The sequence below is a fragment of the Rhinolophus sinicus genome, chromosome 4 (assembly GCF_057876585.1).
Source record: "Rhinolophus sinicus isolate RSI-liver-muscle chromosome 4, RSI-T2T, whole genome shotgun sequence".
NCBI lineage: Eukaryota > Metazoa > Chordata > Mammalia > Chiroptera > Rhinolophidae > Rhinolophus > Rhinolophus sinicus.
Genome location: NC_142504.1, coordinates 45654182 through 45679896, shown reverse-complemented (window position 1 = coordinate 45679896; position 25715 = coordinate 45654182). Strand labels below are relative to the sequence as shown.

The following is a 25715-nucleotide window of genomic DNA, read 5'->3' as shown; positions in this document are numbered from 1 at the left end:
CTGCTATCCAGGAACACCTTCACCAGGAACCAGAAGAATGGGAAATAGAGTTTTATTTTTCTAAGTCTCTGAGACTTCAGGCCATATTTGTTAATATAGTAGCCATTACTCCATGGTTATTCACAACTCATAGTGTGAATTTGTTATTTGGTTTGCTGTGTCATATATGTTCTTTTCTGCTGACATCTGGTAGAACACTGAATTACATAATACTGATTGTGGAATATCCACTTTGACTTTCACTGAATCTCTCTGGATAGCACTCTTTTCAAATAACCAGTGCTATTCTGTCTCTCAAAAATATTCCTGTATCAGATCTTGGAGAATAGTGACTCTCTTTGTTTAGGTAAAATCTCTTTTGATGATTTCTTAAGGCTTTTGTTGCTGTGGTGGTAATAATAGTTTTTAAATTCAAAGTTTTTCTTTAAAAGTATCTTTTACAACTTTAACTAACTGGCTGATTAAATAGTTCTCCAAACAAGTAGTGACATGAAATAAATACTAAAATGTTTGGGGTAAAAGGGAATGATGTATGTAACTTAGTCTTAAATGGTTCAGAAACACACACACACACACACACACACACACACACACACACAATTAAACAAATGGGGCAAAATGTTAACAGCAATATGGGTAAATGGTATATGGTGTTCTGTGTACCACATTCATAATTTTTATCCAAACTTGAAACTGTTTCTAAACAATGTTTTTAGAAAAAATATTAGCACTATTAATAATAATACCAATACTTACATATTTGCTTTTAATATTTTCTCTGTGCAGTTTAAAACTTGGGATAAATGTTTTTGTCTCATAATATGCTTTTTGAAAATTTAAAGGAGTTTTCTACATAGATACAATTCTCTGTGTCCATAATTTTTATGCTTTTGCCTTCAAACACAGCTCTGATATAGTTTATGCTGCCTCTCACATACTTTGAATTGTTTGAATGTAAAAGAAAGAGAAGATGTGCATTACTGATATTAGTTAATTATTATGTTGTCAGCATAAGAAGGGAATATTTTGATCTAATAAAAAAATTTAAGATCATGTTTTCTAGAAATATGAAGGAAAATTTCCAAATACTAACCAACCATAATTTATGGGAGGTTCACAAATTAATTAGAAGACTTTGGTGCATTTTAATATAAATAAGAGTAGAATACATGAACAGGATTAATTACAGTAATCACTTTGAAGTGTTTTATTCCAGACATCAGAAATAGCCTCTGTGGGCAGAAAGTATAACGATGCCCTATTTCATACTAGGTTGAGCATCAGCCAAAAAATTAGTTATAAATAAACTAGTATGTTCCCTAAGCCATTAAAATAGAAAAACTATTAGCCAACCTAATAAAAAAAATCACCAATGAGAAGTGAGAATAATAGAAATACTCTTTGGTAAAGTGAAAGAAAAAAATTAGAGAATACTTGATATAATTCTATTTAAATACACTTGAAATTGTGATTAAGAGAGAAAATTTCTTAGGATAATATAAATTATAGAAACTGAGATCAGGTAAGACAGAAACTCTAAGATGATTAATTACTATGGAAGAAATTGAGAAGGTTGTAAAAAGGTATCTCTTTCCCAGCAACCCAAACCAAAAACCCAACCCAACCATCAGAACTAGATAATTTCAAAGTGTATTATGTTATACCTTCAAGGAACAGATAATTTCAGTGTTACTTAATTTATTTTAGAGAAGAGAGAGAAGAAAACCAAATGATTGCTTTTATGAAACTTGCTATAACTTCAGTAGTAAAATCTGATAGTAAAAAAAAAACCCCTGAGAGGCGAAATTATCCAAGATGGTGGGGTAGATAAATGCTGTGCTTGTCTCATACCATGAACACATGAAAATTACACCTGAATTATAGAAAAGTCATCTGGAGAATGATCTAAAGTCTACCTGAACACAAGTTTTATAGCTAAGGACATAAAGAAGAAGCCACATTGAGATTAGTAGGAGGGACGGAGATGTGAAAGGGGTTGGCCCCAAACCTCCATGTGGAGGATGAAAATTGGGAGTGATATCTAAACTACAGAGGTTCCCCACAGAGAAGCAAGGGGCCCCAGCCCCATACCAGACTCCCCAGCCCGGAATACTGGTGCCGGGAAGAGGAGCCCCCCACAACATCTGGCTGTGAAAAACAGTGGGTATTCCCATCATCAGGGTGGGACAGAAGGCTATAGGAAACTGAGAAATCCTTTTATAGGCCTGCAGAGACTCCCTTGAAGGAATTACCCTGGGCTCCAGTGGCGGGACAGTAACTTGTGGGGTATGTCAGGGGACACACTGAGGTGTGTGGCTGCAGGATGAGGGCTGGAAGATAGTTGCCATTTTCCCTGTGTGGGGGTCTTCTTCCTGTACAGCTGGCAGGTGGGCTCCATCTTTCCTCTGTTGAGCCCTCTTCCACCCCCTGGGCCAAATCTGAACCTGAATTGGTCTGGTGAGCTCTGCTTGCTCCACCCTGGTGACTCAATGAGACCCTGCCACACCCAACTTCATACTGCATGAGGCTTTATCAGCAGCTGAACCTTACAGGAGCCACAACCAGTAGCAGGCCTCGATGTCCTGCCTTTTTTCTGCACTACCCCAGACCCAGTACTGGTGGTAGCCATCCTTGGTTCATAGTGTAGGCTCTCACATGTGCCTCTAGGTCCAGCACAGGCAGTGACCAAGTGTGGATCACTTTGTAGCTCCTACCAGGGAATCCCCGCTGGTCACAGGCAGTGGCTGACCTGGGCCTGCACCAGAGCTCCTCCCAAGAGCTCCCAGAACCAACATACTTGGAGGTTGGCTTTAGACCAATTAGCTCCACAGATGGTACACCTAAAAGGTGGTCTCAACAGGAACCAGAGCCTAATGGGGTGAATCCAGCTCTGTGTGGTAAGCCCCCTGCACAGTAGCCCGTAAGCTGTGGATGTGGCCAACCCCACAGCCAGTCAGCCTGAGGGTCAATCCCACCCACTCATACGTTATTAGCAATCAAGCCTCAACTATAACAGGAGGGCACACACACAACCCACACAAGGGACACTCCTGGAGCACCCTGAGCAGGTAACCAGGGAGACTGTGCCACTGGGTCACACAGGGCACTTACTACATAAGGCTACCTGGCAAGACTGGGAGGTGTATAAGATCTACCTAATACATAGAAACAAGCACAAAGAGACAGCCAAAATGAGGAAACAAAGAAATATGTCCCAAATGAAAGACTAGGAGAAAACTCCAGAAAAAGAACTGAACAAAATGGAGGCAAGCAACTTACCAGATACAGAGTTCAAAACAATGGTTATAAGGATGTTCAAGGCACTTAAGAACTTCAACAAAGAGATAGGAAACCTAAAAAAAGGACGTGGAAACCATTAAAAAAAAAAAGTCAGAAGTGAAGAATACAATAACTGAAATGAAGAATGCACTAGAAGGAATCACCAGTAGACTAGATGAAAGAGAGGATTGAATCAGCATTTGGAAGACAATGTAGCAGAAAATACCTAATGGGAACAACAAAAGATAAAAAGAATTAAAGAAAATGAGGACAGTTTAAGGGGTCTCTGGCACAACATCAAGCATAACAACATTTGCCTCATAGGAGTACCAGAAGAAGAGAGAAAGCAAGGGATTGAGAACCTATTTGAAGAAATGATGACTGAAAACTTCCTAACCTGGTGAAGGAAATAGACATACAAGTCCAGGGAGCATAGAGAGTCCCAAACAAGATGAACCCAAACAGGCCCACACATTATAATTAAAATGGCAAAGGTTAAAGATAAAAAGAATCCTAAAAGCAGCAAAAGAAGGGCAACTGATAACTTATAAACGACTTTCATAAGACTGTCAGCTGACTTCTTAACAGAAACTTTGCAGGCTAGAAGGGACTGGAACGAAATATTTAATATTATGAAAAGCAAGGACCTACAGCCAATATTATTCTACCCAGCAAGTTTATCATTTAAAATCAAAGGACAGATAAAGAGCTTCCCAGACAAGAAAAAGCTGGAGTTCACCATCACCAAACCAGAATTACAAACAATGTGAGAGGGACTTCTTTAAGATGAAAAAAAAATTCAAAAATATGAATAATAAAATGGCAATAACTACATACGAGATCTGACAGTTAAATTTGCAAACTCATCCTAGAAAAAGTGCTACATACCTCATTGCTGAATATCACTACAGTCATCTCAGAAGTACTCCTCTTGGGAAGCTATGCACCGATGCCAGCGCCTAGTCCACCCTTCAAAGCAATTTTGGAATTCTTTTTCTGGAATGGCCATTAGAGCTGTCATCATATTACCCTTGATGTCATGAATGTTATCAAAATGTCTTCCTTTCAATATTTTCTTTATTTTTGGGTTATTAGGGGCCAGGTCAGGTGAGTAGGGAGGGTATTCCAACAGTTATTCGTTTACTGGCTAAAAACTCCCTTTGCTTTTGTTCATTGGTGAGCTCCTTTAGGACTATTTTTGCACACACCTTTCTCATTCCAAGATTTTCAGTTAAGATTTTCCTGTTTCTCTGTTGGTGTTTACTTGGTCTGCTATGCTTCGCACAGTCAGCTGACAATTTTGATGCACAATTCGATGAATTTTTGCAATGTTTTCATCAGTTCTACTCATTACTGGCCACCCTGACTTTTCTTCATCAGTGATATGTTCTCTCCCCTCAGAAAAATGTTTAATCCATTTGTACACTGTCGTTTTCTTCCTGGCGTTATCCCCATAAACTAGGACTAACATGTCCCTGGTTTCACTTCCACTCTTGCCAAGTTTAATAAGAAATTTAATGTTTGTTCGTTGCTCTAATTCAAGCTTAGACATTCCTACGATGGAACAAAAACACGCAACAACAATAATGAACACCGCTCAGCAAGACACCAGCACACGTCAACATGAACACAGCTGTGAGACACTGATATATCAACGTTATGAAACTTTACTGAGCTGTTTGTACAGTGCTGCCAATGTAAGTGCACAGAGGCAAGTTTGCAAAGTTAATTGTCAGAGGTCTATCTATCAATAATTACTTTCAATGTAAATGGATTAAATGCTCCAATCAAAAACATAGCGTGGCTAAGAGACAAAGAAGGACCCAGGAATCCCACTTCTGAGTATTTATCTGAAGAAACCCAAAATGCTACTTCAAGGTACATGTGCATCAATATGTTCATTGCAGCATTGTTTACAATGGCCAAGATGTGGAGACAGCCTGGGGGTCTGTCAATGGAAGAATGGATAAAGAAGAGGTGGTACATATGCGTATATACAATGGAATATTGCTTGACCACGGAAGGGAATAGGTTCTTGCCATGTGCGGCAGCATGGATGGACCTCGAGGGTATCGTGCTGAGTGGAGTATGTCAGACAGAGAAAGACAGATGAAATGTGATTTCACTTGTATGTGAAATCTAAAGAATAAAATAAACAAAATAGAAACACATTCACAGATACAGAAAACATTCTGATGGTTCCCAGATGGGAGGAGGGGTTGATGAAAAACGGGAAGAGATTAAGTAGAAAAAATTGGTTGTTACAAAGTAGTCATAGGGATGCAGGGTATAACATAAAAAATATTGTCAATACTATAGTAGTAATGATGTATGATGTCAGGTGGGTACTATATTTATCGGGTTGATAGATGGGAGGGCGGTTGGGAGACCCCCCAACACCCCCGTGAAAGGTGAAAAAGGTGAAGGGATTAAGAAGTACAAATTGGTAGTTACAAAATAGTCATGGGGATGTAAAGTAAAGCATAGGGAGTATAGTCAGTAATATTGTGCTAATGTGGTACAGTGTCAGATGGTTGCTGGACTTATGGTGATCACTTCTTTAGTTATGTAAATGTTGAACAGTTATGATGTACACCTGAAACTGATATAATGTTGTATGTTAGCTATATTTTTAAATAAAAATCTTTTTTAAAAAACCTGAAAAAGAAAACTTGAGACCAATCTCATTTATTAATGTTGATGCAAAATTATATACAAAAATAAGATATAGGAGCACATTATAAGTGTAATATAGTTTATTCCAGGAATGAAAGGATAATTCAATACTCTAATAATAAGTCTCTTAATGCAATTCATCAAAGTGATAAGTCAAAGGAGAAAATAATGATCATCTCCATAGATACCTTTTTTGGCTTTTGATAAAATCCATTATCCATTTTTGACAAAGAATTTTAATGAAATAGAAATTGAGGGATATTTCCTTAACATAGTAAATATTCATGTCAAATAAAAAGCCAGTATTGTGTTTAACTGTGTAAAATGAGATGGTTTCCATTTAAGCCAGGAAGAAGATAGACATTTCCACAATCTCCACTATTAATCACCAATGTTCAAGAAAAAATAGTCAAATGTATTAGATAAGACAAATTGGAGTATGCAAATAGAAGGGAGAGACAAAGTGATTGTTATTTGTAGGTGGTATGATTGTATGCTCCCAAATCCCATGAATTGAATTGAAAAAAATATAAGAAACAATAAGGTAACTCAATACAGCAACTGGTTATAAAATTTGTATTCAAGAATAAACTCCAGTGGGATAGGAAATATGCAACAAATAAAGGACATATTTATGTTGGCATTTATTTTTTATTTGTCTCTCTCTAATGGAACATCAACTCCATGAAAAAGGATGTGTTGGCTTTCTTTATTGCCATAGTTCAAATGCCCAAATATGCCTATCATATTGTAGGCATTAAAGAAATATTTGGTGAAAAAAAGAATGAATTTATGCTATACACTACCTCTTTTATGCAGAGATAGATAGCTGTACAAAGATACATCATTCTTTACAATAGAAAAAGAATAGAAGCAACCAAAATATCCATTAGTGGGTATCTGATTAAGCAAATTATTAAAAATAATGAGATATAGGTATATTCTGAGCTAATATATCAAGCCCTCCAAGATAAATTGTTAAGTTAAAAAAGGCAAGGCCCTAGGTCATACAACAGGTATCAACACGTTTAAGAGGATTGAAATTATGTAAAACATATTCTCCTATATAGAGAAATTATTAGAAACCAACAGAAAAGAATTGGGAAATCCCAAAAGTTTTACAAACAAACAACACATTTCTAAGTAACCTATGGGTCAGAGAAGAACTCACAAGGGAAATAAGAAAATATATTGAACTGAATGAAGAGGAAAATACAGTATATACACATTTATGGAATTCAGCTAAAGAAGTGCTTACAGTGAAATTTATACCTTTAAATTCTTTCATTAGAAAGAGGGAACTAGAATCATTAATATATGCTTCCACTTCAAGAAGACAGAGAAACAAAGTAAATCAAACACAAAGTAAGCAGAAAAGGAGGTATCATAAAGATCAGTATGGAAAACATTGAAATAGAAAACCAAAAATCAATGAATCCAAAAGTTGGTTCTCAAAATAGAATTTTATATAATTTTGTTAAAAACTTTATGCTAACAAATTTCACAACTTAGATAAATTGTAAAAATTCCTAAAAATACATAAATTACCAAAACCAACTCAAGAAGAAATATAAAATTGGAATAGACCTAACTCAAAAAAAAAAAAAAAAAAAGAAGAAATGTCATCAGTGAATAAAAATTATTCTACAAATAAATGCCCATAGCAGATGGCTTCACTGGTGAATTCTATCAAACTTTTAAAGAAGAAATATCAATCCTACACAGACTCTTTTAGAAAGTAGATGGAGAGGGAATAGTCTCCAACATATTTTATGAAGCCAGTATTAATTACCCTGACACTAAACCAGAAACTACAGATAATCTCCCCCAAAGGGGTTCAAAATTTAGCAAAATATAAGGAAACAGAATCCAGCAACATACTAAAAAGATAAATTGGACTTCATTAAAATGTAAAACTTTGTTGCTTCAAAAGGCACCTCTAAGAAAATGAAAAGAGAAGCCACAGAACAGGAGAAAATATTTGCAAATCATATATCTTATAAAGAATTTGTGTTCAGAATGTATAAAAAAACTTTTGAAACTTAATAAGACAAACAGCCTAATAAATATACAAATGGGCAATATATCGAGTAGACATGTCACCAAAGAAGATATATGAATATTAATAAACACATGAAAAGATTAGAGAAAAATAAATTAAAGTCACAAAAAGTATCACTGTATACCTACTAGAATTGCTATAATCAAAAAGACTGATGATACAAGAGAGGGCGAAAATAGGCAGAAACTGGAAATCTCATACCTTGCTTGTGGGAATATACAATGATACAACCATTTTGGAAAACATTCTGGGAATTTCTTACTTTAAATACATACAAAGGGTGCTAAAAAAATGTATACACATTTTAAGAAAGGAAAAAACTGTATTAATATGTACCGATAATAAAAGATGAATACAAGTCACGTTTGACTCCTGCAATTACAAGAGGTGCTCAAAGTGGTTACCATCCTTGTCCAGACACTTCTCATTACAGCAAACTACGGCTTGAGCAACGTTGACCAAAGTGCTAACATCTCTTAAAATGTGTGTACATTTCTTTGGCACCCCAGTACTTGTCATATAACCCAGCAGTATCACTCTTAGGCATCTACCCAAGAAAAATGAAAACATATATGCACACAAACACTTTTATCCAAATGTTCATAACAACATTACTCATAAATACCCCAAACTGAAAACAACTCATATGTCCATCCACTGGTAAATGGATTTAAAAAAAAGCAATATATCCAGCAATGGAAAACTACTCAGCAATAAAAAGAAACAAAATAATTATATATACACCATCATGGGTAAATCTCAACAGCATTATTCTAAGTAAAATACTACATACTGTATGATTCCATTTACAAAAAAATTTCTACAAATGCAAAATTGTTAAGAAAGCATATTAATGATTATCTGGGTCTAGGGGAACTTGGGATGATAGATGTTCTAAGGATTATGGTGATAGTTACACAACTATATCATTTTAGCAAAAGTTACTGTAGTATACACTTACAAATGGTAAATTTCATGGTAAATTGTACCACAATGGCGTGTGTTACAAAATGAAATACATTCTAATAACCAAGATTTTAGAGCAAGACATATGTATGCATAATATTATCCCATTTATATTAAACGTGCTACATATATTCAAGTATGTGCTAGTTAAGAGTACAGAATTTCTGAATGTATATTTATGAAAAACATGTTTGCCTCTGGGAAAAGGACTGAAAGTCTGGTACAGGAGAGAGAATTACTTTTCATTCTATACCTTCTGACACTGCTTAAAACAATTAAACCATGTACATTATTACTTTTTGTATATAAAATAATCCTAGTAAATAATGAAAAACAACCAAACATCCATGATCCTATTACAAGGACTCAGGCCCAGGAATCTACTCTTAAAGATCTATACTTATCTGGATGAGGCCATTGGCACTTATGAGTAGCCTCTAGTAAGATAATCAAAGTGAATTTCATCACAAAAATAAGGTGTTGATTCCTGTTAATTTCAGAGATAAGTGCAAATTGTGGGAATTTGGGGAAACAAGAGGTTTTTGACCAGAAGTACTTTAAGTCTCACAGCATACTACATTCTGCAATACTACACTAGCCACAAAATAAAAATAAATTCCTCTTTCCCAAACACAAATAAAAGTGAATATTTGAGGATTAAGTGGGCGGGGGGAGTAAGGAAAAGAATAAGCAAAAATAGGTTAGTCTAGCTGACAGCTGGCAAACAAATGTTTCCAGAAAACGTAATAATTGCAACAATATAAATACATATTACATAGTTATTACATAATGTAATATATAATATATAATGAACACCTATAAATAAATAATTTAAAAACTCTTTTTCCTGCTTTCCATGATATATAAAATGTGTCCCAACTTGTTTCTAGGAATCATAACAGCGGATACTGTACAGTGATTTTCAGTTATACCTTTTAGTATCAAGAGCCTGTTTCAAAGATTTGCTTTTCAATTGCATGTTATGAAGATATGGCTATTTAATTAAGACTATTTGTTTTCATCTTAAACAAGCAATGAGAGAAATTAAAATACACTGTCAATATTTTATTACCAAGATTCAAGTGATCCAATTTAAGACTGTTTTGCTATCATATTATTTTCCCTTTTTAATGTAGGAACATAATATTTTGTATGGTTTGCTCACAAATGCCTAGCATTTGGTATCCCTTTCCACACAAGGAAGCAACAATGTAAATACCTCCTCCGAGGGGAAACACCTTCAGAGAAGGCCAAGTAAATCATAAAAGGTGCTTCTTTCAGCTTTGGCTGCTTTCATTCACATTTCAAGCTGACAGGGCTTTCATGCTGTTGTTCCTGCTTTGAATAGGCAATCATCCCATATGTTTGCCACGCGTGTGTTCTTCACGCCTGAGTTCCTCACAGTATTGCCCATTCTGACCCATCCCTGCTGTAGCTTCAGTGCTGATTTAGACTCAGCAGACATTTAACGAGCACCTAGTGTAGGCCATTCAATACTAAGAACACTACCATCAGGTTAGGTAGTATTTTCCCAATATGACAGATGACACATCTGAGGCTCATGGACTTTTTAAGTCCCAAAACTGGTAAGGGGAAACCAGGTCTTCACCTGAGCTTTTTGATTTATACTCTGTTTTCAAGTAATTTCTGTATCTGTGGACTTTCCCTCCTTTTTCTCCCTTGTTTCACTGATAATCAAGAGCAAAGTAGCAGAGACATGAAACAGGGGGCCTCTGTTTTGCCCCATCCTTTCCCCACCATGAAGGTAGAAGGGAAAAAACATCCGGGGCTCAGAGCTCCCACCACGCTCTTCATTGCTTCTATTTCCACACGTCACCTAGAATATGCAGCTCAGAGCTTCAGCCCTCACGCTATTCCATAGCTTTCTTCTCAGGCCGTGCAAGGCTCTATGGGTAATTACTGCTGGAGCAGTCCCTACAGTCATGGAAGAAGTGTCCTGAGCAGTCCTGTTCACAACTCTGAAAAGATTTTCCTATGTTCACACAACTCCCACTGATTTTTATGGGGATTATCAAGATGACACTTGGCCTTTGGAAGGGGTGCAACCAGCTTCCACGTGCTTGCCTGGCTTCCTAAGCACACCCCAGAGGACTGGTTTCTTTGGAAAAATCAGGTGTTTTAACTAAGTCAATAGGAAACCAGTTTGAGGTTTCTACAACTGATACATTAATGAACTTTTGGACGATGCACTCATACTTGGGGAGTCATTCTTTACCCTCCAAGTTCACAGCAATATAAATTTGTAAGACTGAAATCACTGTTTTCTGTTGTGTTTAATATAACATAGGAAAAGACATATTCTCAAAATTAAAAAAACAAAACAAAAAAACACAGCTTCCTGGACTCATGTTTTTCTCTTTTACTCTCTTACCTTTATTTTGTAAAGTGTGATTTCATTCAATTCCAGGGAAACTTCCATTTCTGCAAGATTATTAAAAAGGTCCTACTACTTTACCTGCCTCTTTAATCGCTGAGCCAGGGTCTATCTTACCTCCTCGATGGATAATCAAAGAAGTCTCGCTTCCGATGGGGCAGTCCTTCAGTATATCCACTACTTCCGTATGGCTCAGGTTCTGTACATTCTGCTGATTGATCTCCACAATGAGGTCACCCTCACACAGCCCAGGGCATCCCTGAATGTCGAGGATTTGTTTCACCCGCTGTCCGGTAGGACTGTCGGCAATCGTGAAGCCAAAGCCCTGGGCACCTTTCACAATGGTTAAGGTCATAAGTTCAGCTTGGGTGGCCCCAGACGAAGCCATAGACACATTGTCGTCATGGACAGGTGGTGGATACGTGCCATCTAGCTGGCCGTCAGCTGGCATGGAGTGCAAAGAATGAGGGGGCCGATCTGTTATATCTGGAACTGACTGTGAGGTCCGAGAAATGTATTCCAAATATGTTTCATAGTTATGTCTTCCATTGACCATTACTGGCGGTGGCCTCTCCATTATTGCAAGGGGTGGCACCATGCTGTTAGCAGGGTCTTCGGGATCGAAAGGCAAAGGGTAGCCACGACACAACACCAGGCTGACACTCTGACCAATAGGAACAGACTGGAAAAGCTTGACTACATCTGCATGAGTGTGTCCTAGGACACAAACTTCATTAATGTAGACGATGACATCACCTGTAAGGAGAGAAGAACGAGATTGGCAACATGAGGTAAGGTCAATTAACGCTGACGTAGAGAAATGGAATTATTTATGAGACGAGTGAAAGCGGTGCTCTGTTTCTCAGCAGTAAGGAGATCAATTAGAATAATATTTAAATTTACTGCAGGTGGTTCAAGGTTACAACAGGTCTGCCAACAAATACACTGATCAAATGCTGAAAAAAATGCTATATGATTATTCTTGAAGTTCAGAAACAACTTCATATTCAGAAAGAAAGGGTCAGAAAGAAAAGGTTAGAAGAATTTGTATCTTAAAGAAGTACTCATTCTATGTGTCTTTTTCATTTCCATCTTTAATGTATTTAAGTTAATAAAAATTTCAAACTATTGAGAAGTGGTGGTCAGAAGTATTGGATGAAAAATTTGGAGCCCTAGTATGGTTTTTTTGTTTGTTTTTTTGTTTTTGGTATCACTTGTCTAATCCAACTGCCTTTTTTCTTTTTTACGGGAGAAGACAATATTTTGCCCGTTTATTTTCTCTACCTATAGCAAGATGTAACTGCAAAGTTTCCAGGTATACCTAAGTCAAGGTCAAGAGCACAGGTTCTGGGATCAGGGACCTGGGTCCATACCCTGACTGTACTGCTTAGCAGATATGGAATATCGTGCAAGCGACTTACCTGCTTTGGGCCACAGCTCCTCGTCTGTTAAGTGGTGAGGATGAAATGAAATAACACCGAAAAAGTGCTTGGTGCAGTGCCTGACAGATGGTGAGTGCTCAGTAAATGTGGAACATTGTTAATGTTATTGTTGCTAAAATAGGATGGAGGGGATTTGGAACCCTGGCTTTCAAACAGGAAGCTGCCATAGACTTATCCTCTGATCTTAGATAAATGGATATTTGTGCGGATCTTTTTGAAAAAGGCATTTGCCCTCTCTCCCCAATGAATTTTCATAGTTACAGAAGTCCACTGGTTAGGAGTTAACTTTATGATATTAAAAATGCCCTGAATGCAAATTATTCATTCTCAAATATATTCAGAAAAAAATATTTCCTCCTTAAAATGCAGGAAAATGTGTTTGAGGTAATTGTTTAAAAAATCAAGTATGTCTGAATAACAACTTTATTTTTGGAGAATTGTTCTATCATGGATTAATATTTTTATCCTCAAAACCCATAATGTTAGAGAGTTGAACTTGCAACTTGAGATCATGCTTGACTATGCTGAGGAGTATGTGAGGAACAGAAAGACATGTTTTCACAGATTGTCAAATGAGTACCTCAACAGATTAATTTATCAGGATCATTCTGAACCGGGTAGTGTAAATGACTAGGGATTTCATTGTGAGACATCCTTGCCCATCAAAATTGTAAACATCAAAAATGAAAAACAGAGCTAAACTTCCAGAGTTAAATACTTTCCTGGCCTTTCTTAGGTGTCTGCTATAAAACGATTTCTCCATGAAATGCACTTAAAAATAAATGACTCCATGAATAAAACACTCCTGAGTAAAATGCCCTAAGCTTATAGGAATTGGTTAACACTCTCTCCCCAAATGCTAGAGAGCTGCTTAAAAGTGCTAAAAATAAGGAGACAGAAGAGCCAAACAAGCATTTCAGGGATCCAGGTCTGATTCTAGAAGATGTCACAGGCTATGCAACTGGTTACATGGAAGTTCACTCTTCAATTATGTGTACCTGAGAGGGTGCTGGAATAATGGCTGGACATTAGACCAGGCCTCAGAACTGACCTGGGAGGGGCACCCTCTGCTCTGATTCCTCGTTACGCTGGGGCAGCTGTGATCTTGGGCACCATTTTCAAGTGGTTCTGGTCATCCCACCAGAGAAGGAACTGATCCGGAGAAACTATTTTCCTTTTCCTGCTGCCTCTTCTATTTTTAAAGTTATCATATATTTCACACATGAAAAAGGTGAAAGAATAATAAACACCTGTGTACTACCTACCATCTAGCTTAATGATTAGAACATTCTCACATCATTTGAAGAGCCGTGAGGAGCACCTCTCTCCCATGTGCTTCCCTTCCTGCCTTTGCCAAAGGCAACCACTGTCCTGCATTTGAGGTTTGTTATTCACATTATAGTCTATAGTTTCTAGGACATATCTAGGTATCTGTAAATAATATCCCTAAAGAATATGTAATCCCTAAAGAATAATATCCCTAAAATACATTTTTGAGTATTTTAAACCTTTTGGAAATGATATGCCTATTATTATTCTGTAATTGCCCTCAAAATGTTATTTGTGATATTTATCTATTTTGATAACGTGTACCTCAAGTTCATTAATTTTCATTGCAACATAGTATTTATTGGAAGACTGATTACATCCTTATTTATTATCATCTATCCATTCTTCTGTTAATGGGTTCTTGTGGAGTTTGGTTCAAGATAACTCTGCTATGGGCCTCTTTCCATGGCCCTTGGGCACATATGAGGTATGCACCTTGGCATAGAATTGCTGGGCATAGGCCACGTGCATTTTCACTTTTGCTAGATGGCAAACAGCTGACAAAATAGGTCAAATCAATTTACATTCCCATTAGTAACGTATCTGAATTTTCATTGCTTCCCATCTGACACAGTACTTGGCATTCTCAGACTTTTAATTTTTGCTAATCTAATGGGTGTGATCATGGTTTTAATTTGCATCTCCCAGATTGCTAGTGAGGATAAGAATCTTTTCATATTTTTATTGGTCATTTGGGTTTCCTTTTCAGTACCTCTCATTTCCCCATTCTTCCGATTTGGTTAGTCGGGTTTTTTTTTTCCCTGCCCATCTCCATTTTTGATCTGAGGCAGCACGGTGTGGTGACATTACACGGGATAGGGAGTCAATTTTGGTCTTATTTCCAGCTCCATAACTTACTAGCTGTGTGACTTTCAAAACTAACTTAAATCCTCTGTGACTCAGATTCTTCAAAAGTAATGAGGAACAATAATAGCAACTTATTGTTCTATGGGAAATAACAAATGAGATCATGCAGGTGAAAGGGTGTGTAAGCTATAAATTGTTATGCAAAGGACGATTGCTATTTCAGGAATTATTATCTGTCCTTGGTTATAGCCCTCTGTAAAATCAGGACAACAGTCACACCAAAATATTCCCATCACAATCATAATCAAGATGAGTATTGCCTTCTAAGTGACCAAGTCACAGGCAGGAAGGTAACCGATGCCACTTTCCTCTAAAGTTCTCCCTAACTTTAATCACTGTTAATAAACTCCCCAACCCCCAAGCATGCTTTAGCCTTCCCTCGGCTATGCCAGGAATTCATAGGGAAAAAATTACTACGGGTAACATTCAAAGCTTGCGAGCTTCCCTGCCAGGTCTAAAGAGTAGCTTTTTGAATTATAGTGATTAATGTTATATCTTTTTTAGTTTTAATGTGATCGTGCTATTTAGAAACCAAACGAGAACTATTTATGGTTCTTAGTAAGACTGCCTTTTATAATTTATGGATATTTTCCACTCAGAGCAATTTTTTCAAGTCATCAAGCAAGCAAGTGACAAAGGACCCTGCAATACTTTTGTGGAGCTATGCAGAAGATTTCTGAATGTAAAAGATGAGTGATCAGCTGTCACAGTTAAAACTATCTTACACCTTGACAGTACTCAACTGCTCACTTTAAAAAATACATAGCTGTCTAAACATGTGTCGTGCCAGAATTGTTGCAGATGAAGATACAAGCAAACATTTGCTTGCTCAGATAGAACTGATTGGGTAGGATATTTATAGACTGTGCTCTATGAATGTCATTCACATGTTGTGAAATAAATATATGAGCCACCTGGTATATGTCACCTGGTGGTGCCATGCCAAGTCCTGGGATAGACTGGGCTTAAGAGCACAGAAAGGGATGTCATTAGGAAAACTGGCTCGAGCTCCAACCCTGTTGGCCTACTTAAGAGGCAGAATTGGAAAAGAGTCATTTGATCTCTCTATCTTTCTATGTATTCTTTTATAAAATGGGAATTAAAATATCTCCTCCATTTCCTCTTTCACAGGGCTGCTGTGCGAATGAGATCAAGCTTGTGAAAACACTTTAAATCTTATCAAAGAAAGGCTCTCCATAAAAACAAGATGATGCATTTCTTTTGAAATCCAAGCACACATTTTCATTGCCACGTTGTCTGGCAGGGTTACATTGTTTCCCATATGGCCATTCATTTTAGGCCATATTGAGGTCAAATGGTTCTAGGACTACTGACTTCAAGCCTATTGGTCAGGTTTGGTGTGACTGATGAGCCTGGTGTCCCCACAGGGCTTAATGACTTGATTCCCAATTATGGGATTTCAAAGTGCAAATGAAGGAGAGTGAGGCTGATGAAGCAGGAGGTTTAAAACTGCTGGCCTGTATGGGAAAATATTCTAAGATCATTGGTTTCTTTCTTAGTCATGAGAATCAAAATATAATATCGGATACCTCTTAGACGCTTCATTGTTTTAGATAAAATGACTCTCTTCATAAAGCATTGCTGAAAATGGGTTTATTTTTATACCTCTTTTCTCTGTTCCCACATACTTTGAGTCATGGTGGCCTGCAGAATCTTCCTTTTCACCCTTTCTCATTTACCACTTGCTGTTTACCTTCCTTAACTTCCATTTTGGACGAGACAATAATAATTTACTTCACACTCCATTCTCATCCTATAGTCTTCTCTATGAAGTTCAGGTGGCTCAATCTTTAGACCTACTGTTTAACACTTTTTGCCGAAAATCCTCCCATCTTATTTTTGTCTCCACCACCCAATAAGATACCATGCTTGTAAAGTTCATATCTTTACTGTTTACAATTTACAACTTGCATTTGCCTTTTTAGTTGAATTCTGCTAGTTCTCTATCCTCAAGTGCACCTCTTTTCTATGTATAACTTCATCCCAATGAATTCATTTCTTTCCCCATCTCTTCAATGATATCTTCTGTTAATTCCTACTCTTATCGCTCCTATCTCATGATTATGGCTACCAATTTCTCTCAGATTTTATTCCTTTGTGGGAGTTTTCTACCTGTTCCAAGTTTTCTCCATAAAAGAGTATCATTACTATTTTGAGAACTCTTTAGGTATTTAGGATAAATTCTCATAGAATAAAGAATAGAAAGATTTAGTCAGAGGAAAATGCAATCGATTTTAAGCCTAAAAAAAAAAAACACCTCACTGAATACTTCCATTCCACCAATTACATGAACTCTACATTGAAAAATTAGTTTTTTTTTAGGTTCCACTTCAGCTATAAGATTTAACTGACCTTTCTTTTTTGAAGTTTGTATTATTTTGTGTTTTACATAATAATATATACTTTTATTAAAATAAGTAATTTTATTATAAAATTGAATATTCACTTTCACTCTACAACCCCCACAAACATAATAAATTTTGGCATTTACTTTTTGGGTTGTGCTTCACACCACCTCAATTACATTGACAATAACCGCTCTTGGTAAAATGTATTATTCTAAGTGAAGGACTGTGGTATGTCAGATAGACAAACAGAATTGAAGCTGGGTCTCCCTGGGCTACTCTCTGAACAAGTCATTAATATCAGTTTCCTTGTCTATAACAGGGAGATAACAATAGCTGCTGTACACACCTTATAAGAAAGAGATGTCTGCGAAGGTGTTCTGTAAATGGTACAGCACTATGGTAATGCTACATATATAAACACATGTTTTAAAATTTTAACTAACGACTGGAAACTAAAAGTATCCTAAGGATGAGAAAGAGTAAATAGTTGTAATTTCAAGTAGTTAAAAAGAAACTATTGAATTTTATCAAATTATGTGGCAGTTTGCTTGCAGAAATTTGAGAGGACAGATATGTTCATCCTTGTAACTGAATACATTCCTTGCAAACAAAGAAGACTAGTGCCTCATGAAAATATCCTTGAACTCCTCATTCCTTTCTGGAATACAAGTACAATGTGGTGAGGGTGGAGGCATCAGATGGACAAAGGCATGTGGGAACTATATGGCAATGGCGGTGGGGTGCTGGGGGGAACTTAGAACATACACATGTGTGGGTCTTGGAATATTCTCAACTACTTGTATGTTACAAAGTGAGAAAAGTCCGAAGATAAAACATCCAAGGGATAAATGGGCCCTTGTCCTATTTTCTTAGGTTCCCTGATGAATCTTATAGGGCTCTATGTCTCTTATTGTCCAAAAGTTTTTCCTTGTATCTAAATCTCATCTCTTTTGCTAAAAATCAAGACTATGTTCTCGATTTCTGTTCTCATAAAAACAGAAGCATAATTCTTTTAGAATAATTAAAGTATTTTCTAAAATTCCCAAATCGTCTCCTTAGAGTGAAAATTATGAAAAGAGCTATCAATTGGAGGAGATTCCACCTTGGAGGTTCTGGAGATTACCGTGGTTCTAGTGACTAAACATCTGTCTTGCAGATAGCATTATTACAGACATCCATCAATTATGCAGAAATACAAAAACAAATACTTAGGTTATGGTAGGTATAAGAGGCAGGACAAAATGCCTTCATCAGAAAAATTTTAGTTTATTAATTTTTATGTGCTATATAATAAATGACATTAAATGACATTGTGAATTAAAATGAGGTGAATCAGGCTGCAGTATTAAAATAATGTTCAGATAATGTTTTAATCTTTTTTTTTTTTTTTCCATTATGAGACCAACTGTAGCATAATGGAGAGATCACTGATGTAGGTGTCAGGAAGTTTATGGTCTTATGCCAAGTATGCTGTCAACATATTTCTGGTCTTATCTGCCATTTACTCATTAATTTATTTAAAGTTTATTATATTCCGTTACTGTTGAGCCAGGCACCATGTTATAAAAAGAGAGGATTTAACCAGAGGATCTCCAAGGTGTTCTCTTCACTCTGACATTCTGAGACAAAGGCTCTTGGATTCTACTTCTTAGAGAGCTCTTCACTTCGTTCCTTCCTTTCTCTTCCTACTTCTGTCCCCTGAGAACAAGACCTTACCATCTACTGCATGAAAAGTCTCTTGGCTTGTGTTCCTGATGTCATAGCAGGAAAGACTAGGGGGAAAGGAAAGGGAAGCCAAGCATATGGCGGAAAAGAGTGATCCCATGGGATAATGGGGTTCCCTAGTGTCACCCCATACTGACCTCCAGGACGTGGGATTGCTAATAAATCCTCTCTCCTGGTCAGGACTGGCTCAGGAACCAGGAGACTATGACTATTTCGCAGGCCAAGGGCATCGGTGCCAGTGGCTGTGAAGCATTGGGTACTGCCTTCCACCCGCTTCCCTGTCAACTCATCTTCCATACCTTTCTCTCTGATGTTTTCTATTTAACGTCCATCAGTGTCTGCTCACAGAGGAAATAGAGTCAAAATTCTCTAGCACAGCACTGAAGGCTCGGTCTACATTTTCACCCTCTCCTACCTTTTCCCAGCCTACGCTGCTTCAGTTGGTCCCAGCTCCAGGCCATGCCTCACACAGGCTATATGTTCTTTCCAGCCTCCTGCATCTCCCCATCCTTTGTCCCCTCTAAAGTCACTCTTTGAGGCCAGCTGCACATTTTTGACCATCTTTCTGACCACCTGCTGTTGTTGAGTGTTAATTACTTCCTCCTGTGTGTTACTTTCCATGACAGCATAATCCTTCAATTCATTTATAAACACATTCACAGCTCTTGGAATTTCTGTGACCACAGTGACTACCACGTTAACACACTGAGTATTTATCTGGCATTTACAAACTCCATCTCTCTGATCCTTACAAAATCCCTATGAGATAGGCATTTTTATCTGTATCTTATACACGTGGAAACTAAGCCGGGAAGTTAAATGGCTTCTCCAAAGTCACATTGATCATTGAGTGAGTATCAGGAACTTCAACACAAATGGTGAGAATTTCAAACAGTCCAGGACTTATTTTGACTTGGGGACTCTTTTGTGTCCCTCACATCATATCAGTCAGCATGCTGTAAAATGTCTTTAACTCCTGACTATGAAGATTGGGAGACAAACTGCAATAGTCTTCTGGTTCACTAAATTGATGGAGGGAGCAGTAAAGCAAATAATTGCAAACAGGAACCTGAGCAGTAGCTCGGTCCACTTTCTACAGTCCTCCAGAATAGGCTGTTTGGAGGAGGCTTTGAGAGTGCTTAGGCAGGAGGTGAGAGGGCACAGCAACCCACCAAATGCTGTAGCTATCATGAAACAAAAGCTCTAGTACAAATTATTTCAATAGCTGTGTGATCTTGGGTAAGCAGTTTAACTTTTTTGGTCCAGTTCCTTTCATGTAACACTAGTGGAGGTCAGAAAAAATCATTTCTAAGGTACAGCAGCTTTAAGAGTTCCTACATCTGGTGAGAATGTGGAAAGCTCTCCAACTGCACTCATACAAGTATAAGGCATTGGGGAATTTTAGTAATGCGGTTAAACAGGTAAGTGACAGTTCTCTGGGGGCTCACCCCAAGGTTCTTTGATTTTTTACAAAAGCAGCCAGTGAGTCCAACAATCTTTCTATAGGCAGAAGGATACCAAGATCTTGGCGTAGGCACGTATTTCTCAAAATAATGAATAACTTCTTAATCACATTCTATAATTTCATCTTTGTGACCCAGTGCAGATGCCTAATTAAACGCTTTGTTAAAAAAAAAAAAAAAAAAAATATATATATATATATATATATATATATATATACATACATATACATATACATATATATATATATATATATATATATATATATATATATATATACACATATATATGCTTAATCAGCAAGCATCCAACAATTATTCCCTGGCAGATGTGAATTAGTCTGACGATTTATTTACATTTTTTTGTGTGTTTGGCACAGAGTGGTAAGATATATTTAAATACTTGCATTTTACTTAGAAAGGAGAAAGAAAATATATTCTAAGAGAATCTAAAGGCTCTGATTATTTGCTGATCTGGCAAAGATTAAACAACACTTCAGATTAAATCTATAAGTAAAGCCACAAAAAGAAAGCACAAAAGACTGTTTCTTGCAAAGCTCCAAAGAGCAGAGGCTTTCTAAATAGCGTGCTCACTTTAGGAATTCAGTAGGATAAAATGGTCAGTGAATCTGTTATTTCTCTACAACAATGAAATTAATTTTAAACCAAAATAAAATAAAGAACAGCCCACAAAAATGTTATCAGAGGGACCCTAAAAAATGAAAATAGGTTTTTGCATCTAAAGAGAATTTAGGATTTCACTAGGAAAAAATAAAAACAAAAGAATTTAAAAATATATCTTTAAATGCTTAGCAGGATATGAAAGCTTATGAGAGCAAGATAAAAATGTAGTGTAGAGTTCCCCTGTCCTATCCTGAGTTAGGGACACACATGAGGGAGGAGGCATTACAGAACTATGCTCAACCACCCACGGGCCCCATGAAAAGCTGAGCTACAGAAGTACATTGTAGGAAAGCATCATCATTTTACATGGGCATTAAGCAGTGTGCATGTTTACTTAGGAAGAGCATGAACTGTATTCCTGAACAAACATGATTCTTTTTTACATAAATGGCTCCTAGGGGCCAACGTGCTATGACCCATAACCTTCTTCTGACCTTATTCCAACACGATGTGTCAAGTGGCTATAAAACCTCCCCTAAAATGATGGGAGACAGCTGGCTGGGGTGGAGCCAGAACTGCCCACAGACATGCTTTCCAACAGTTTATTCTACTCTAGCCGCAACTGTCAACTGCTAGCTGTTTTGACTCAGAAAGAAAAATGAATAACAAGGAAGGAAGGAGGGATGGAGGGAGGAAGAGAAGGAAGGAGAGAGGGAGGGAGAGAGAGATTGAGAGATTGGTACATTCAGTTCATTTCGGATTGCTGCCTCCTGCCAAATGGTTGAAAGTGTTTGTAGCTTTGTGTGTTTGGTACCTAACCTACCCACCTACACACATTTTAAGACAGATAGTGCAGTGTTTTTAGTTAGAAGAAAGCAGAATTTAGTTTTTGATACTATGAAATCAATATAGAAGAGGGGGGAAAAACCCTATTTCAAGAGTCCAGATAAGATTCTGTAAAGCTGTTTCCTTGAATTGCTTTTGAAAAAAATATACTATTTGCTCCAGTGTAAGCTGGATGCTGGTCTTGAGTATCCACTGATGGTGGGGGATGTCTATATTGGTGGGGCTGCTTGGTCAGGGAAGCTGTCACCCCTAGATCTCTATCACCCTATGTGGTATTTCTGGGGAGTGTTCTGGCTAGTGCTTCCATCGCAAGCCAATCAACAATCCTTAACTGGTAGTGTAACATATTAGATTATGTTGATCTACTTTTTCCCTCCCTTCATGTGAAAAATTACGGAGCCCCTGCTGCTTTGCTGAAACAAGGGCTGTCAGAATATTTCTCCCATATGAATTTCTGACAAAGTGCAGCAGTAAGTTGCTGAGCTTCATAAAATGGCTGGCAGAAGGAACAAATGTGCTGTGCTAAAAATGTGACTGCGTATTTGTACACTGCATACACACAGGTCCAAGGTTGAATGAGAAAGCCCTTCTAACTTGCTAAGAGGAAAACAGACTTGGCAGATGTGAATCTTCACTGACAGACTTTGATCGTTCAAACTTGGACGCTTTTTTTCCAATTTCAGTTTCTGAAGCAACAATATTTTATATAAGTATCAAGAAGTCAGTTTGCCCATTGGACCATACACACCAAAGACTGCCAATTAAAAATCCCTCAAACACATGGCAAAGGGGAAGAAAAAAATTTTTTTGGCTGCACTGAAATTTTGGAATCCAGAGAAAGATAGTTATTATCCCTTTGGTTTATGTGGAAAGAAAGGGAAACAAATATGGTATCTTATAATCTCAGACATCCGGGCGTCCTCACTACTCCCCTCTCTATACCAGATACTGTACACAGACTCTTTTGGGGATGAATAATGTCATCCAGAGTTTCAGAAAAAATGTGCAGCAATTTCCCTGCAGACAATGGGAGATTATTCTATTTTCAGATACAACAGACAAATGGCACTGAGAAAAACAATCTAATCCCCTGCTGTTCCCAATGTTACAAATTATGAAATCATACTGAACCTGATTGGAATAAGTTAGCACAGAATCACCATCAAAGATTTGAAGTTGTCCCCTTGTACCACCACTGTTTAACATGTATTTACATGAATATCATGTAATAGATCCCCAGGTTTATATGTTATTTTTCTCACTTAAGGGTTGAAATACATTTTACATTTCAGCCAAATATAGTTGACCGCCAGAAACAATAAAAATTTCTTGCTTTTTAAACCTAAATTTAGTAATAATTTTATAATCATAGTATTAGCACTATATTGTATTTCAAGTTCCTGCAAATCATAATAAAATGAAAGAATCATAACAATATTGTCCCAGATGAGTCAATTGAAAAGTGAAAGTTTTACAATCTCTTGATTATTGTTGGGTCTAGATAATGCAAAAACAGTCCATTAAATCCTTTCTATTGAATAAATACATTGTTGGAGGTCATGGAGCAATGAGTACATTGGCTAATAATAACAATAGCTTCTATTTATGTGTTAAGAATGATAAAATTGTGCACCAAGAACTCTGCCAAGCACTCTAGGGACTTAATTGTATTTAATCCTTGAAGTAACCTGATGGAGAATACACTGTCTCCATTCCATCGGAGCAGTGACCATGGCTTAGGGAAGCCAAGGACCACATTACAAAGTGACAGAGCTGCTTTAGCTCTACTGTACTTGGAGTCACTTTCAGGCTTGTGTTCTAACTAGATGGATGTTTGGTTCCATACATTATGAAATTTCAAGATTCATTTCATCTATTTATTTGGCACTGTTTAAGAATTAGACTACATTATCATTTGAAGTTTTACTTACCTAATTTCATCTTTTTGACTGCCTGAATTAAATAGCTATTTCAGCAAAGTGTAAACATACATGATATTTTATCATGATGTAACAGTCTCGTTTTTATCCGCAAGTTCTGGCCCACATGAAGAAATTACCCAGTGACAGATTAACCTTTATTTGAATGGGCTACGACCTTTATTTGAAGGTGCTAAAGGAAACAAATCCAAACAAAATGAAGACAAAATGTCAAGCTCCAATGAGGACCATTGGGGACACAACTTTGAGGTCATAAACATCTAATAAGTACAACACAGAAAGAATGAAAATTATTTTAAGATATTTTATGAGATGCTTAAGCTTTGAAAATCTGGCTTTGGTGAATTCTAAAAGGAAGAACTATTAGGACCAGGATTGTGTATCCCAATGAACTAAAATCAGATCAGGGTGAATAATTTTAAGGGACCCAAATAGGTAAGGGGCAATTAGCTCATTAGTGAACTGTAAAGGAATCAGTTTTCTTAGGCCTAGAACATATACAGGGTATACATAAGAGCTATGCAGGATTTTTTTATACACTGTATTTCCAATTTTAGTCACACAGACATGCTAACTTTTCTTCATAAATAGCAATGGTTGTTGAAAGCATATTGTTACCCACATCCATTCTGAATTCAACTCATGAAACTGACACAGAGAAAGCATAAAGTCATACTTCACATCTTTAATTACTGGTCTATGGAAGCAAGAGATCCAAGAATCTAGTCAATGAATAATATAAAACACACTCAGCAGATCATAAATATTTATTACTACATCAAAAGTCTGCTAGTCAATCTTTCAATAATTTCTTCAGCATAAAATACTTGAGTCAGGATATTGGAAAAAATATTAATTAAAATTGAGACTTAGCTCTGAAAGGATAGGAAACAGAAACTATATCAGATATGTTCTGCTATAAGATGTCTTTATCTAATTATTTGTCTTAGTTTCATTTCTCCCTATGGGTTTGATTGCAGGTTCTTAAATTCATTCACCTACTAAACATGCAATTATCATTTTAAATCTGACAAGGCATCATACTGCTTTGTGGAGAAAGATTAGAGCTAAAAGGCTGAAATTTGGTGTGTGTGTGTTTTTTGTTTTTTTTTTGCCAAGGCAAAGGAAATACTAAAAATAAACTTCAGTATCTATTTTACTTAATTAAATATTTTTCTTTTTTCAGCCAAAATTTTCTCATAGATTCTTTATTAATTCTTTTAATCAGTAAAGATGCACTGTTTTTAACAATAACAATTACTAACTGAGGTTGATTGAATCAATACTTGCGAAAGATAACTGTAGTTATGACATATCTTACACATCCTAAGTATATGAAATATACGATAATGTCATTATTTTCAATATCTTACAAATTAAAGAAATATTTAAAATGTTAACCTTGTTATCTGTGAGAATGATTACATCAGTGGTGTGCCTGAAAATTCATGGTAGGAGAGAGGAAGATATGTTGTGATTTGTGCTTGGTAAATACTAGTGGAAAAAGCAGTTTTTAAAAAAACAGAGGTGATGGGCTAGAGATACAAATTTTGGAGTCATGCGTATAGAGACCTACATAGGGCCAAAGCTTTCACTCTCGGATTTCTTTTGTTATTTCCCTATGGATTTTGTATTCAAAATGATTTTTCAATCTCAACTTTTATATTAAGTAAATTAGTTCTTCTATTTTCACTAATTGAACTACTAATCAGAGTTTTTATTCAGCATAGATCAA

At 36.7% G+C, this 25715-nt stretch overlaps 1 protein-coding gene across 9 annotated transcripts in view; it reads right to left on the bottom strand.

Moving 5' to 3' along the window:
• MAGI2 (membrane associated guanylate kinase, WW and PDZ domain containing 2) overlaps nucleotides 1-25715 on the bottom strand; it is a 1312004-nt gene that overhangs the window by 205956 nt on the left and 1080333 nt on the right. For all 9 annotated transcript variants that reach the window (XM_074340644.2, XM_074340647.2, XM_074340646.2 and 6 more), the window contains one exon: nucleotides 11496-12134. In XM_074340644.2, coding sequence (XP_074196745.1) covers nucleotides 11496-12134 — 639 coding nt within the window. The remainder of the gene's footprint in view (nucleotides 1-11495; nucleotides 12135-25715) is intronic.